We start from the raw sequence: 16557 nt of genomic DNA on the forward strand, positions 1-16557 counted from the left end.
GAGGTTGCTGTCAGGCGGAGCCGTTTCTCAGCCATGTGCTTCTCTGCCAGCCCCTTTCCTCACCTGCTGGGATTTCCCAGGAGAAAGCCATGGGGTCTGCCCTCCCCTTTGCAGTTCTTGGCCCAGATCCTCCAGATTTGAAAACACCTGACTTTGGAAGACCAGATTCACTCCTTTCTTCCTGTCTGGTGTCACCTTTTATATCTGTGGTTCATTGAGCTTTTGGATCCAGCTTGAAGTGAGGGGTGGGGGAACCCCAACAAACAAAAAGAGAATTAGAAAAAAAAACGTGACTTTGATCCACTCCCATCCCCTATGACTGGTGTCTTAACAAGTCACTGAATTTTCTCTACCCTACCCTGCCCTGCTTAAAAGGATCACTACTGCAATCCAGGCAGGTAGTTTGTTTCATTTTGAAACACTTTTCTTTGTTTCTTTTTCTGTTACACACAGACTCTTTTTAACCATGGATTGCAATAGAGGTTGTTTTAGGCAAAGCCAAGTCCATGGAAATTCAACATGTAGGATAAATACAGGAGCGTAAATACAAACCAAATAAAGGTTTGGGAAACCCTTCCATGGATTATAGAGCAAGGGGTCTGGGAATGTTTTAAGCCTCATGCAGGGGTAAATGGCAGGTTCCGGGTTCAGTAGAGGTATTTGCAGATGTTGTTGAAAGCCCCTTAGCTGCCGTAATTGGCCCCTCAGCCCACCGTGTGTGGTGGGCACACGCCTGAGTTGGCCGCCTGCACTTTCCTGGGCTTCATGCTCACCTCTTGCAAAAGCGTCCGTGGCTCCTAATTGCTTGTGGGAATCCAGAAGTTATTTACTGGTGGTGTTTAAAGAGTTTCCTGGTATATCTTCAACCTGCCAACTCCCACGTTTCTCCTTTGAACCTTCTGGGGGGATAGGGAGGGAAGTGTAGAGAGATTTCAGAGGCATTTGAAATATTCCCTCAAGAAAAGGTAGGGAGCTGACTCCTGGTCCCCACAAACTGGCACCTGCCTCCCCTTCCCGCTCAGTCCTGGCTGCCCCACCCTTTATCCTGCTGTCCCCTCCTTGGCTCTCCCATCCCCCCTGGAACCCGTCCTCCTTTCTCAAGACTCTGCCCTGCAAAGTTGGCTATTACACAGCCTCAGGTTTTCCATTAAGTGTCTGAAGAGGCACAGGTTGGAACCAGCAGCTAGGAGTTTCGCTTCCTGTGTGCTAACCTCCTGCCTTTGCTTAACCCTCTCCAGCGGACACCACCGAGCACAGACGCGCCTTCTGTTAGTGAGGACCAGCCCCAGAGCCTCTTGGAGCAAGGCATTCCTGCCCCACTGGTCCCCTAAGGTCTTTCCTTGGTCAGCCTGACTTCCTGGTCTTTTAATGTCCAATCATCTTTCCTATGAGCTTCCGTGATAGCTCAGTTGGTAAGGAATCCGCCTGCAATGCAGGAGACCCTGGTTCGATTCCTGGGTCAGGAAGATCCACTGGAGAAGGGATAGGCTACTCATTCTTGGGTTCCCTTGTGGCTCAGCTGGTAAAGAATCCGCCTGCAATGTGGGAGACCTGGGTTCGATCCCTGGGTTGGGAAGATCCCCTGGAGAAGGAAAAGGCTACCCACTCTGGTAGTCTGGCCTGGAGAATTCCATGGAGTGTATAGTCCAAGGGGTCGCAAAGAGTTGGACACGACTGAGCAACTTCCACTTTCACGTTTCCCATGGCCCAGTCCCAAAACACCATTGATGGGTGAGAAGTGTCTTCATGTGCCCAAGAAAAACAGCTCCCATGCTCTCTTCACACATTATGTGCAGTACAGTTACCCCTGAATGGTAACACCACCTCAGTGTTTTGTTTCTGTTTCATCATTTGCTTTGTGATCTTTTGCGACTTCTCTGGTTAGCATGATATCATGTCAGTTTTGATGCTTTGTGCTGCTAACTCCTAAACATGATTGCCTTCCAGGTCCCAAACCAGTGGTGTTCCTGCAGCATGGCTTGCTGGCAGACTCTAGTAACTGGGTCTCAAACCTGCCCAACAACAGCCTGGGCTTCATCCTGGCAGATGCTGGTTTTGACGTGTGGATGGGGAACAGCAGGGGAAACACCTGGTCTCGGAAACACAAGACTCTTTCAGTTTCTCAGGATGAGTTCTGGGCCTTCAGGTATCTTTTGAGTCGATTATGGCAGGGATCTATTTCCTTGGTACCCTCAGTGTAAATATTGGGGAGGCAAATAGATGGGGAATTCAAGATCATATGACATGAAAGCAATGGTTTATGGAAGGTTTCTACACCTTAACCTTCTCCCTTCCTTCATAAACATGTAGTCCAAATGTTAGGAATTTAATAAATAGCAGTAAGGTAAATTATAAATAAATGGTTACATTGAAGGATTAGAGTCAATAAGGAATTTTTAGTTATTTTGGCATTCCTGGTGGTGTGGGTTCTGCTGAGTAAATTGTGTCCCATAACCTTCTCCTTTCCTTCATAAACATGTCCTCCACATGTTCACTTTTCTTATTTCCAGAAGGTCTCTTCTCTCTCTTAATTCCAGCTGGACCAGTTAATCACTGCATGACATTAAGGATGCATGTGGCAGAAGCCCTCTGTGTCTGTAAAATGGGGATAATGAATACCTGCCTCGTAAGGTCACTGGGGACTTAACAGAGAGGATGCAAGCTGGAAAGAGGCTGGCAGAGAGCCTGACACGTTGGGAGTGGTGTTAATAGCACACGTGTACGCGGGCTCAGGGCTGTGTCCCTGCTCCAGGCCCTGGAGAAAGTCAGCACCGGGGACTCCTTCGGGCTTGCTTCCCGTTTGTAATTCCAGAACCCACCCAAGGCCATAAAACACAAGAAGGAGAGCTTTTACCAAAGGCCTGGCCAGGAATATATTTGTTGTTACATTATTTGTAATAGCAAAAAGTTGGAAACTCCCAAATGCCCATCAGCAGTGAATGGGCAAATAAAGTGTGATGTATTGACACAGTAACCAACTGGCAGCTATATGCAAGGGCAGAGACTGAAGTCTCATGCAGGAAGATACGCACTGTTTGATCCCATTCATAGAAAATTTAAAAAATGGATCACACTGTTTTATGAAAAATGAGGAAAGTGGTTCTTTCAGGAGGCATGGTTATCAAGAAGCCCAGAGAAGCTTCTGCAATCCTGGTAATGTTGTTTCCTGTACTCAGGACTGGTGTACCCAGCTGTGTTCAGCGTGCAATGACTTATCAGACCCACACACTTGATATTTGTATGCTGTTGTATTTGTATGCAATGTCTCCATGGAAAGTTTCCTTTTTTTGGATTACAGTTTTGATGAGATGGCAAATTATGACCTACCAGATTCAGTTAACTTCATTCTGAATAAAACTGGCCAAGAACAACTGTATTATGTGGGTCATTCTCAAGGCACCACAATAGGTATGTATATAGTAAAAATGGAAGGTTGATAAAATGTCTTGTTACAGAATTTGTGTTTGCCCTTAAAAGTGAAATATTAAAAAATGTTAGTTCAGATGGAGTTTTGTGTTTGTTTTTTAATGCCAAGCAGAAATAATGAAAAGGGCAAAGAATTTTTATAAAATTGAGTCTTCTCTGGAAATTCAGACTTAAATAGGTAAACATGCTCTATATGGTTCCCATGATTGAAGGAATTAATGTAAGCCACAGCCTATTACGGGGCTTCCCAGGTCGCACTAGTGGTAAAGAATCTAACTGCCATTGCAGGAGAAACAGGAGATACAAGAGATGTGGGTTCAATCCCTGAGACAGGAAGATCCCCTGGAGTAGGAAATGGCAACCCCCTCCAGTATTCTTGCCTAGAAAATTCCATGACAGAGGAGCCTGGCGGGCTACAGTCCAGGGAGCCACTAAGAGTAGGACACGACTGAGCATGCACACACACACAGCCTGTTACATATCTTCCTAGTTAAATACTATGGGGATATGAGAGGGTAGATAGATGATAAGAAGTTTTATAAATGTAGGGACTTTTATAAAGAAAACAAGGAAATGTGCTGATTTTTTTAAGTGAAATAGACTAAAGCTAATTTTAAGGATGCCATAATATACTTTATTTACAGTTTTTAAAACTCACAAGTATTTTTAATTTATGCTGATGATAAAAGTAATATGTGTTCATTGTAATAGAAACAAAATTTAGCAAAGTTTCAAGAAAAAAAAAATTGCCCATAATTTGAGCAAACGAGTTCCCCTGAATAGGGACTAGAGACCTGTGTCATAATTGGTTTAATTCCCCCTTTAAGGGTAAGCTATGACTAATATCTTTGTGTTCCTATCACACAATCTCCTTAGAATACTTTCCTAGACGGAAACTATGATATGAAAGGTAAAAATGCTTTAAAGTGTCTCCAGATATGTGGTCAAGTAGCGTTGCTCTCATTACCAGCCCTCCCCTCTCTGCCAGCTTGAGAGCCTTCAAGCAAAAAGTGACACGGACATAATTGCCCTTCTTATTAATGGACTTAACCACTTTTTAATCTATATTCCTTCTTCCTTGACTTGTTTATTTGTGTCCTTTGCCCCACTGCTTTCAAAATTGACATTCTGGGGCCACGTTTAAGGCAAGAAGTGACCCAAGAGGAAGCTAAAAGATATTTTAGAGCTGCTGCTGCTGCTAAATCGCTTCAGTCGTGTCTGACTCTGTGCAGCCCCATAGACGGCAGCCCACCAGGCTCTCCCGTCCCTGGGATTCTCCAGGCAAGAACATTGGAGTGGGTTTTAGAGCCAGAGGATTCTAAATGTGTAAGTTCCTTTTGAGTCCATGGTGATTGCTTTGAATACCTTTGTACATCGTTCTTAGTGATGAAGGCATGGAGACCGTGGAGTGGAGCTATTAGGAATACAGTCCTCAGTCTCTGGCTTACATCATAAAGGAATGGGAAACGTCTCCTGGTTCTAGCAACTTGGATTTCTTCCAGTGTATATCTGGGTTGAAAATTGAAACAAGCACTTAACAAATACTTGATTTACTAATTTAACCAAACTCAGTGTGTGCACACATAGGCGTTCTGTGTGTGCATGTGTGCTCAGTCGTGTCCAAATCTTAGCAACCCCATGGACTATAAGCCCTCCAGGCTCCTCTGACCATGGAATTTTCCAGGCTGGAATACTGGAAAATTCCGTTCTCCAAGAGATCTTCCCAACCCAGGGATCAAACCCGTGTCTCTTGAGTCTCTTGCGTTGGCAGGCAGATTCTTTACCCCTGTGCCACCTGGGAAAGCTACATAGGCATTCAGAGGCCCTCATTTCTAGTTTTGCTTCCTGGCATCGCTTGCATAGATAATCAACAAGGACCTACTGTATAGCATAGGGAACTGTACTCAATATCTAGTAAAAGTGAAAGTCACTCAGTCGTGTCCGACTCTTTGCGACCCCATGGACCATTCAGTCCAAGGGATTCTCCAGGCCAGAATACTGGAGTGGGTAGCCGTTCCCTTCTCCAGGGTATCTTCCCAGCCCAGGGATCAAATCCAGCTATCTCGCATTGCAGGCAGATTCTTTACCAGCTGAGCCACCAGGGAAGTCCATTAATACTGGAGCGGGCAGCCTATCCCTTCTCCGGCAGATCTTCCCGACCCAGGAATTGAACCGGGCTCTCCTGCATTTCAGGTGGATTCTTTACCAGCTGAGCTACCAGGGAAGCCCAATGTGGGAGACCTGGGTTTGGTCCCTGAGTTGGGAAGATCCTCGGAGAAGGGATTGGCTACCCGCTCCAGTATTCTGGCCTGTATTCCGGCCATGAGAATTCCATGGACTGTATAGTCCGTGGGGTGGCAGAGTCAGGCACAACTAAACCTAAACGACTTTCATATTGTTTGCGTGGTTTTCCAGTTGCCACTAGAGGGCGACATGCACCCACCCCCCACCCCCCACCCCCAGCCACCTTGCCTTTGCGGAGGGAAGTCCTGAAGATGGAATTCTGTTCTTTTCCTTTTGTTCTCACAGGTTTTATAGCGTTTTCACGGATCCCTGAGCTGGCCAAAAAGATTAAAATGTTTTTTGCCCTGGCTCCTGTGGCTTCAGCTGAGTTCATGACTAGTCCTCTAGTTAAATTAGCACGAATTCCAGATCTTGCTTTCAAGGTATTTGGACCCACCCCACCCCCACTCCCTTCCTTCACAGATGTCCTTTGGTGCTGAAGAATTGGCCTTTAGTAGAAGAATGCGTGCCTTCCTCCCCTACCAATGGAGTAGTGAGTTTCCTTCTTTCCATGATTTTTCTTCCCTGCTTCACCCCTACTTCCAGATCCTGGGGAGTCAGTGAAGGTATCCGTAACTCTACACTGGAGCCTTCTGTTCTCATGGTTAACACATCAGTGCAGCGCCCCGCCTGCCAAGAAAGAGCGCACGAGGAAGGCCAGGAGAAAGGCAGCTTAAACCTCCTTGAAGTTGCCCTTTATTCTGTAGGATGGGCCTGTGCATAGAGGAGTAGGCAGGAGATGGGAGACAGGAGCTTCCCCGTGCCCGACCTTGGCCACACTGATGGTGATCTAAAGACACAGTTACTATTATATTTTATTATATGACCCCTAAGCACAGGCTGATAACGTCATCAGAGATCAATGTGTGAAGCCCCCAGGCTGTACTCAAGGAGGCAGTAATTTTTATGAGAAGTTGAGAACCAGCTGAGGCCAGATGCACTATCTATATTCTGGGCATGATACATTTATACACACACATTGGAAACCCCATACAGGAATATATACTTAATGTATACATATCTCTTGGTCATTTAAGAAATATATTCACAGGATGTACAGACCCTTCTCTGACCTCAGAATCCAGATTCTCGGTACCACTGGTCAGACAGGCAGATAAGATATGGGCCCCTCTAACCAGATTTATTTTAAATACCTTGGGTAATAGAAGCTTCAGTTTTCATTATAAACAATTAGAGATTACAAACAAAGTACCTTCAACTACCAAGGCTTCTCCTAGTACCTTCCTCATGGTGCTCAGTTTGGGGTCTTTTTCTATGGACCTTGTGGGTGATTTTACATACCTGTATAGGTCCAGAGAGAAACATATTTTTTTAATGTAGACAGTATCCAACTGTGTAACTTGAGTACCTTGATAAAGACCCTATTTCTAAATATGTCACATAGGGAGATAAAGAGAATGTCTTTTGAGGAAGGGACACAATTCAACCCATAAAACTGCCTTTGGAAGCATTTGAATTTTTCATTCTGCTTATCCTTGTGGATAAGTGTAGCAAAAGTGTAGCAAAAGTGTAAATTATAAGGAGATAATTTGAGTTCACTATAAGGAAGATCTTTTTCCTGTTTCATATTATGTACATACGTGAAGATCTGCCTGGAAGGCAAGGTGATTACCCCAGAAATACTTGAGCACAGGTCCAGGGGCCATTGATCAGGTCTGGTGTACACAAGGAGTCAGCAAACATTTTCTGTAAATATTTTTGGCTTTATGGGTCACGTCATTGCCATTGCAACCACTGAACTCTGCCATTATCATGTGAGGACATCAAGAGACTATGTGTAAAGAGATAAGCTCAGCTGTGTTCTAATAAAACTTTATAAAAACGGCAAGCTGACAGAGGAGGCATCGTTCTTTATTGCTTAATGGGTACAGAGTTTCAGTCTGAGACACTGAAAGAGTTCTGAAGACCGATAGATAGTGGTGATGGTCACACAACAGTGTGAATATACTGATGCTGAACTGAACACTGAAAAATGGTTCAAATGGTAAATTTTATATCAAATATTAAAAAGCCCCAAAAAGGAGTGGGCAGGATTTGGCACACTGGCCAGTAGAATTGGATTAGACATATGTGTTCTAAGGAGACACATTGCTGACCAATTACAGTTTCAACTCTTTCTCAGAAGTCACTAGCCATCTATCAATGTCAGATGAAACCTTTTGGGGATGGCCCTGGGATGAGGGATCATTCAGGCCCTTTCCCACTGTAAAAGCCTTCTGTGGACTTATTTGATTTGCTGCCTTCATTTTTGCATTTGAGACTTTAACATCTGTGACATCTGCTATAGCCTTAGTAAGCATATCACACATGTATCCTGGTTTGAATGACTGCTGGTTGCCCTTGCTCATCTGAGTCCCTCTGTGGAGGTGGGTGACTGTGTCTGCTTGTGAGGCGGGACATGGAGGCCAGTACATCATAATGAAATGCTGAGAGAGTCTTTTTATTTTATAGGATTTATTTGGGGTCAAAGAATTTTTTCCACAGAGTGCGTTTTTGAAGTGGCTGAGTACACATATTTGCACTCATGTCATTCTGAAGGAGCTTTGCGGAAATATCTTTTTTGTTCTGTGTGGATTTAATGAGAGAAATTTGAATATGGTATGTATGTTTACAATAACACTTGCTTTAAACTTTCAGTGATTTTATTTTATCTGTGAATATGTGTCTTTGTGCTGGAGGATGTGGGAGAGGCAGGAGTGACCTCAGTAGAGCTCTCAAGAATCTCATTTCAGAGGCACAAGAATCCACCTTGGCAAGTGCCTGAAACACCATCTGTGGCTAGCCTCTGGCCAGCACTTGTCAGTTTCCTACATTGCACCTGTGTGAAAACTATGCAGTGAGGAGATGGGTCATCACTTAAATTCTGATATTTATATTTTTTCAGGAACTTTTTCTTTAAAATAATAGACACATTTAGGTGTGTTTAAATTTTGGAATGTCCATTGACACACAAACACCCATTTAGATACATTTACTTATTTATTTTATAAAATGTAAACCCTTGGCCAGCAATGTACTAATGTATGGTAATTACCAATTACATTTGTAATTTGTTGTGTTATAGTTTGAAAATAAGTTTTAAAATTCTGAAATGAAGGCTCTAGGAAATTTTTAAGGGATGTTGATTTTTCTTGTTTCTGATGAAGAAAAAGCAAGGTGTGATTGTCATAGAAAACTTTGGAAATTCAGAAAAACATGCAGGAGAAAATAGAAATGACCGGTAATCTCAGCTGGTACAGCCCCACAGTTACTGTGTTACTGTATTTCCTTTGTGTGTGTGTGGTTATACATATTTTTATAGGATGTATTAACATTTGTGGTCAAAGAATATTTTCCGGCTCTCAAGCTCATGTATTTGAGGTTATGGCTCTGTAGTTTTAATGCTTCCCAGTGTAAACTATGTTTATTATCAATGCCTCCTTCATGCTATTTTCATTCTTTATTCCCACATATTTATTTTGCAGTCTAGAGTGCCTGTGTATGCAACACACAATCCTGCCGGAACTTCTGTGCAAAACATGATACACTGGAGCCAGGTAGGCATTTCAGGAGCGTGGTGGGAGGTTGTAGAAAATCAGCATTGGAAAGTTCTGTGCATTCCAAGAAACAGAAAATCTGCTCACACATCTGGGCTGCCTTCCTTCCAGTGCCCTGGGCTCTTGTCACTGTTGTCTGTGTTATCCTTCCTTGGGCTGACTGCATTACATGCAGATTCACTAAACAGCTATTGAGGGCTTCCCTGGTGGCTCAGTGGTAAAGAATCCACCTGCTGTTGCAGGAGACACAGGTTCGATCCCTGAGTTGGGAAGATCCCCTGGAGGAGGGCATGGCAACCCACTTCAGTATTCTTGCCTGTAGGACCCCCATGGACAGACAAGCCTGCTGGGCTACAGTCCCCTGGGTCACAAAGAGTCGGACACGACTGAGCGACTAAGCAGACGGAGCATTTCAGCATTAACCCATGAACACAGTTTATCTGAAACATCAGTGGATGAGCAGCTAAATCAGTCATGGATATAAATGAGTCACTGAGTTTTAATATAGAGTTTTGATTGTATGATCACATATCACAAAAATATGCATGTTTATTCTAGAAAATATAAATTACATATGGCTATAATAATAAAGTTTCTTTTAAGGTGAAAGATAATATCGTTCTGTAATCCCCCACAGAGAAAATGTGCATGCAGGGGTATGAAATGTCTCTGCATTGTACTGTTTCTGGCTGCATATCATTTCAGAAAGTAGTAAAGATATAGATAGAAATCATAATTATAGAAATAGATTGATTTATTTTCTTCTTACTCTCTTATAGCTTGATTTTTTTTTTTCCACCTGACAATATGCCAAGGACTTATTTCTACCTTGGGGCATGTTTTTTTGTACAGTTTTTCCCCCAGACTCTTTTTAAATATGAAATAACTCACCATTTAAGTACCAAACCAAGATGCAGTGGGTGTCTTGGATAGCAGTTTCCAAATATCTGGCAGTCACTGTCTGCATCAGAATCATGTGAGTTGCCTTTAAAAATACACGTTTTAATAGAATACTGTTTTTAAAAAGTAAGGTGGATTGGGTTTGTTGTAGAGCTATTGGATTAGCTGGGTTTACCAGGTGGCTCAGTGGTGAAGAATTCACCTGCTAATGTGGGAGACATAGATTCGATCCCTGGGTAGGGAAGATCCCCTGGAGAAATGAATGGCAACCCACTGCAGTGTTATTGCCTATAGAATCCCATGGACAGAGGAGCCTGGCAGGCCACAGTGCATGGGGTCACAAAGAGTTGGACATGACAGATCACACTTGGACATTGGGTTAACTACAATCCAGGCTTTTGAACTTGTACTCATTTCACATCCTAGCAAGGTAATGCTCAAAATTCTTCAAGCTAGGCTTCATTAATACATGAATCAAGAACTTCCAGATGTACAAGCTAAATTTAGAAAAGGCAGAGGAACCAGAGATCAAATTGCTGGCATCTACTGGATCATAGAAAAATCAAGGGAATTCCAGAAAAACATCTACTTCTACTTCATTGACTGCACTAAAGTGACTGTGTGACTGTGTGGATCACAACAAACTGGAAAATTCTTCAAGAGATGGGAACACCATACCACCTTACCTGCCTCCTGAGAAACCTGTATGCAGGTCCAGAAGCAACAGTTAGAGTCGGACATGGAACAACAGACTGGTTCCAAATTGGGAAAGGAGTACGATAAGGCTGTATATTGTCTGCTTGTTTAACTTATATGCAGAGTACATCATGCAAAATGCCAGATTGGATGAATCACAAGCTGAAATTAAGATTGCTGGGAGAAATATCAACATCAGATATGCAGATGATACCACTCTAATGGCAGAAAGTGAAGAGGAACTAAAGAGCCTTTTGAGGAAGGTGAAAGGAGAGAGTGAAAAAGCCAGCTTAGAACTCAGCTTTCAAAAAATTAAGATCCTGGCATCCAGTCCCATCACTTCATGGCAAACAGATAGGGAAAAAGTGGAAACAGTGGCAGATTTTATTTTCCTGGGCTCCAGAATCACTGCTGTGGATGGTGACTACAGCCACGAAATTAAGAGATACTTGCTCCTTAGAAAAAAAGCTATGACCAACCTAGACAGTATATTAAAAAACAGAGACATCACTTTGCTAACAATGGTTCATCTAGTCAAAGCTATGATTTTTCCAGTAGTCATGTACGGATGTGAGAGTGGGACCATAAAGAAGGCTGACTGCCGAAGAATTGATGCTTTGAACTGTGGTGCTGGAGAAAACTCTACGAGTCCCTTGGACAGCAAGAAGATCAAGCCAGTCAGTCATAAAGGAAATCAACCTTGAACATTCATTGGAAGGACTAATGCTGAAGCTCCAGTACTTTGGCCACCTGATGTGAAGAGCCAGTTCATTGAAAAAGACCCTGATGCTGGGAAAGATTGAAGGCAGGAGGAGAAGTGGGTAACAGAGGATAAAATGGTTGGATGGCATCACCAATTCAGTGGACATGAGCTTGAACAAAGTCCGGGAGATAGTGAAGGACAGGGAAGCCTGATATGCTGCATTCTATGTGGTTGCAAAGAGTTGGACCTGACTTAATGACAACAACACTAACAATGCTTTAAAGCACAAGACTCCTGTGTCCCGTCCCTAGAGATTCCAGTTCATTTGGACTGGAAAGCCTAAACTTTTGTTTTTAAAAAACAACTTTATTGAGGTATAAGTGATATACAATATTTAAACTGTACAATGTAGTCTGTTTTGCCATATACACCTGCAAATGTATCACCACAGTCAAGACAATAAACATATCCATCAGCCCCAGAGGCCCCTGTTAACACCCACTCCCGGAGCCTACTCAAACTCATGTCCGTTGAGTTGGTGATGCCATCCAACCATCCCATCCTCTGTCATCCCCTTCTCCTCCTGCCTTTAATTTTTCCCAGCATCAGGGTCTTTTCCAATGAGTCAGGTCTTCGCATGGGGTGGTTAAAGTATTGGAGTTTCAGCTTGAGCATCAGTCCTTCCAATGAATATTCAGGGTTGATTTCCTTTAGGATGGACTGCCTCTGGTGCCGAGTGGTGAGAATTTAAATATTGTTTAAAAATTCTGCCCATTAGATTCTACTATTCAAGAGGATTTGGGACCCGTTGCTTCAGGACATTACTGGCACATTCATGTCCCAGGAACCCTGGCTGTTGGGAGTGCCATGGGTCACTGCCCCCTGGGCTTGTCCCTACAAACCAGGCAGGATGGGGTGTGAGGCTTTTAGCACCATGGTGACTATGAGGCCCAGTGCTAAGCATCAGTGACTCGGTGTCAGAGTCTGGCTTAGAAGAGAGGCATCTGCAAGGCAGGGAGCTTGTGACAGGCAGAAGAGCACACACTCACCTCTGAAGTAATGTCTTACAACCTTCAAAAGTCCTCAAATGTTCACTGCTAAGTGTCCATTCAGGCCCCTGCTTTTCTCCTCAACCACGTCTCTGTTTAGTAGGTGGTTTTCTTTGTATACCCTGCCATCAACATATGCTGATCTGCGTGAGTGTTTCTACCCTCAACCCTAATGGACATTATTCAGGAAGGCCCAGCTTTTGTCATCTCAGAGGTCAATGCTCCCTTGTGCAGGGGATGACTGAGCTGAGCTCAAAGCGTGGCAGCCACGGCTGGCAGTTTCCCCCGTTTCCGCCCCCAGGTTGGCATTCCTTCATGCTGCATGCCTCCCCTGTGTGCTGGGTTTGCCTGGAGCTCTTGGACTGGCTGTAAGCCAGGCTCCTGCTCTCGTCTAGCCCTTTTCTCAAACAGCTGGTGGGAGTCAGAGGCTGCCGGCTGTGGATATGAGCAACGCTCTCAGGTCCGGGGGTGACCATGTGGTTTTAGGTCCTGGCTGCATTGGAATGTGCCCCAAGAATCTTTCTGAAGTCTGGATTCCCTGCAGAAGGTGGCCCTGCCCTTTGCTCTTCTGTTCCCCCTGTCATCCCCTTGTCAAGAAGATAGTTGCTTTTTTTGGCCCTTAAGGGCCATTGTATTCATAGTACCTTTTGAAATGAATCTTTTGTTTAAGTAATTAGCATTCGCTTCTCAATCATTCTAAATGTAGTTCTTTACTGGATTTTTAAATTGAGCTTAAAATCTTATCCTCTTGTATAAGCCTCATGTGTTTCAGATTTCTTCCAAAATCTCTAATCTCCTTGGTGGCTGTGCTCAGAGCCCAGGTCCTCGCCCCTCTCTGAAGAAGGCAGGTCCTAATGTATCTTTTCAGTGCTGTCCAGAATTACTTGTGTGTGTATTAGTTGCTGAGTCATATCCGACTCTTCGCGACCCAGTGGGCTGTAGCCCACCAGGCTCCTCCGTCTATGGCATTATCCAGGCCAGAATACTGGAGTGGGTAGCCTTTCCCTTCTCCAAGGGATCTTTCTGACCCAGGGATTGAACCCAGGTCTCCTGCATTGCAGGCAGATTCTTTACCATCTGAGCCACCCTGGAAGCCCTCAGAATTACTTAGGGCACTCTAAGATAACTTGGGTCTATCCAAGACTTGTTGGGAATCAGAATTCCTGAGGGTATGGCCCTGGGATCTGCTTTTTAGTAAGTACCTTGTAAGATCTGATGTTCTCTATTGTTTGAAACCTGCTGCTTAAGAAATATGCATTAGTTAGGCTCCTCAAAACACTGTAGGAGACATTTAGCAATTTGTTATTACATTTATATGTTCATTATGAAATTTTCAAAAATATGTGAGTACAAAGAAGAAAATACATCACCCGTATGTCTACCACCCATGATAACTACTACTAGTATTTGGGTATTATAGGGGAGGTATAATTTTTCCTTTACCCTCTTAGAGTTTCTGACTGGGACTGCTGTGGGACAGATTAACAGGGGTAAAACATATGGATTTTTTCTGTGTTCATGGGAGCCCTCACAAGAAAAATAAAGACCCAAAGAAGTAACTGCTGAAGTGCTAATATACTAGGTTGAACAAAGAGTAGCAGTTGTGGAAAAGTAAACTATCTGAAGAGACTGACAAGATATGCGAGTTATTTTTACAAGGTCTGTTTGTATAGATTCCCACAGCCTCCTCTCTTAGGCTCTGGTGTTGCACATGCTTCTTCCCCCTGATATAGGGAGGGCTTCTTTCACATGCAAGTTTTGTTGTCTCCTTTTAGAAAGAAAAAAGGTCAGTGTCCTCCTTGGCATCTGCTGTTTTTCAAGTGCCTTTAACTCCAAATTATCATTATGCCAAAGCGGCCTGTTTTGGGTTGGCGTGTCCTGAATTCTTTCAGTGTAGTCTTACAATTTTTTTGTATAGTTGTTTCCATTACAAAAGAAGAATTATGCTACGTGCACTTTTTAATTATTTTTATTGAATTAAGTAGCATTGTATTTCTTAGGTACAGGCTAAGTTGCTGTATCAGAGACTCTAAAATACAGCAACTAAATAGTTTTCTTCCTCAGAATCCAGTCCAGACATCAGTGGCACGTGATTGTGGAGGCGGGGGCATGACTGCTCCAGGCAGTCCTGCGGGGACCCAGTGCCCCCTGCAAGTGTTGCTCCCCATCTCCGGGGCACTGGCCTCTTCTGTCTGGTTGAAACTGGGTCACGTTCATGGCAGTTTCAGCCCACAGAAAGGAAGCCCATGAGGGATATCGTTCCTACTCTGGCAGCTAGGTGCTTAGCAAAAAAACCTAGAAATTTTATTACTGAAAGGAAGAAGGCAAGGATGGGTCCTGGGGGGACAAATAACAGTCTGTGCCATAGTCAAAAATACTTCTCCAGGTCAATAACTGCACTTAGAAATATTTGTAACTGAGAACAGCTTTTTATTGCTTGAATTTATTATTATTTTTATTATTACAATGATAGTGTTTTTTGGGCAATAAAACATCCTCGGATAAGAATTCTTGAATTAGAGATCTGTCCTTATACCTTAGGGAGATGAGTTTCTTAGGATATGGTCTTAGTAGACTTAATGATCAGAAGATAAGTATATGTTTAAGACATAGATATGTATGGTACTTTAGAAAGGTTGACCCTAAGTATAACCATAGTGCATGTTCAATTTTATTTTCTGACTTTTCTCCACTTAATATTGTTTATAAACAGTTTTCTCTTTCTATTTTATTATATATACATTCACAACAGTAGCATACTATGTGTAGATTGTAATATAATATATTTAACTGTCATTGAATGTTAGCTTATTAACAGATTTTTGTTATTATAAATAATCTTCTTCACATTTCCCATCTTCTGAAATGCCCTTTCAAGACACATGTGAGAAAGGGACAAACTGATGTCTGTCTCCAGGGGCAGAACAACTTGCATTCATATATTTTCACTGACAATTAGAGTTGGGGAGCAGATGCACTAACAGGTGCTGTAAATTCATATCTTATTCTCCTTGTTAAATGTGCTTCAGATATTAATATCTGTCATATATCATGACAAAAGCAGATGCTAAATATTTCCCCTGTAGTGCCTCATCTCACGTTGTTTTCTGTTGCATGAAACAGTAGAATTTTATGCAGTTGAGAAGAGCTAAAAACTTCTCCTGGGGTTTCCCTGGTGGCTCAGATGGTAAAGAACCTGCCTGTAATGCAGGAGACCCAGGTTCAATTCCTGGGTCAGGAAGATCCCCTGCAGAAGGGAATGGCTACTCACTCTAGTATTCTCATAAATCAAAAGCAGTTCGGCAGAAATCTTTAGATTTTTTTCCATTTGCTAGGCATCACCCTCTGGCCAAAACGTGAACAGTTTCTAATTCATTTAGTTCGCCCATTTTGAATTTGTTTCTCCACATATTTTTAATTGGGGGATATAGAGGAAGTATGACTTTGCATTATTTCAAAATTTATGAATAAGTGACTTTTTGTTAATATTTTCATATCATGCTATTCAAAATAAGTATACGTTTAAATTTCATATACAACGTCATTTCACGGCTCCAGTCTCAAGTGGTTAGAAATGTTCTGGTGTGCAGTATAGTTTGGTGGTTATACTGGTACTGGTACTCAAGAAAAATATTAAATAAAATTATTAAAATGTTAAGTAATATGACTAATCAAATAGAATGGATATAGGAAATATGATGGAGATTGTATGTGATTATATATAAATATATTAACATATATTAATATAAGTATATAGTGTTAATATTAGGCTATATATGTTTGCTAATAAAATTAATATATTTACATACTAATATAAATATATTTATCCATATACTGCTAAGTCGCTTCAGTCGTGTCCGACTCTGTGTGACCCCATAGACGGCAGCCCACCAGGCTCCACCGTCCCTGGGATTCTCCAGGCAAGAACACTGGAGTGGGTTGC

General features: G+C 42.7%; 1 protein-coding gene across 4 annotated transcripts in view; it reads left to right on the forward strand.

The window, feature by feature from the left end:
* LIPA (lipase A, lysosomal acid type) overlaps positions 1-16557 on the forward strand; it is a 38126-nt gene that overhangs the window by 18453 nt on the left and 3116 nt on the right. For 3 of the 4 annotated variants that reach the window (XM_043476062.1, XM_043476064.1, XM_043476063.1), the window contains exons 4-8: positions 1948-2146; positions 3299-3408; positions 5956-6092; positions 8182-8328; positions 9195-9266. In XM_043476062.1, the coding sequence (XP_043331997.1) occupies positions 1948-2146; positions 3299-3408; positions 5956-6092; positions 8182-8328; positions 9195-9266 (665 nt within the window). Of the gene's footprint in view, positions 1-1947; positions 2147-3298; positions 3409-5955; positions 6093-8181; positions 8329-9194; positions 9267-9588; positions 9863-16557 lie in introns of those variants that run through there. The other variant, XM_043476065.1, reaches the window with a different exon arrangement.

Source organism: Cervus canadensis, chromosome 8 (assembly GCF_019320065.1).
Source record: "Cervus canadensis isolate Bull #8, Minnesota chromosome 8, ASM1932006v1, whole genome shotgun sequence".
Classification (NCBI taxonomy): domain Eukaryota; kingdom Metazoa; phylum Chordata; class Mammalia; order Artiodactyla; family Cervidae; genus Cervus; species Cervus canadensis.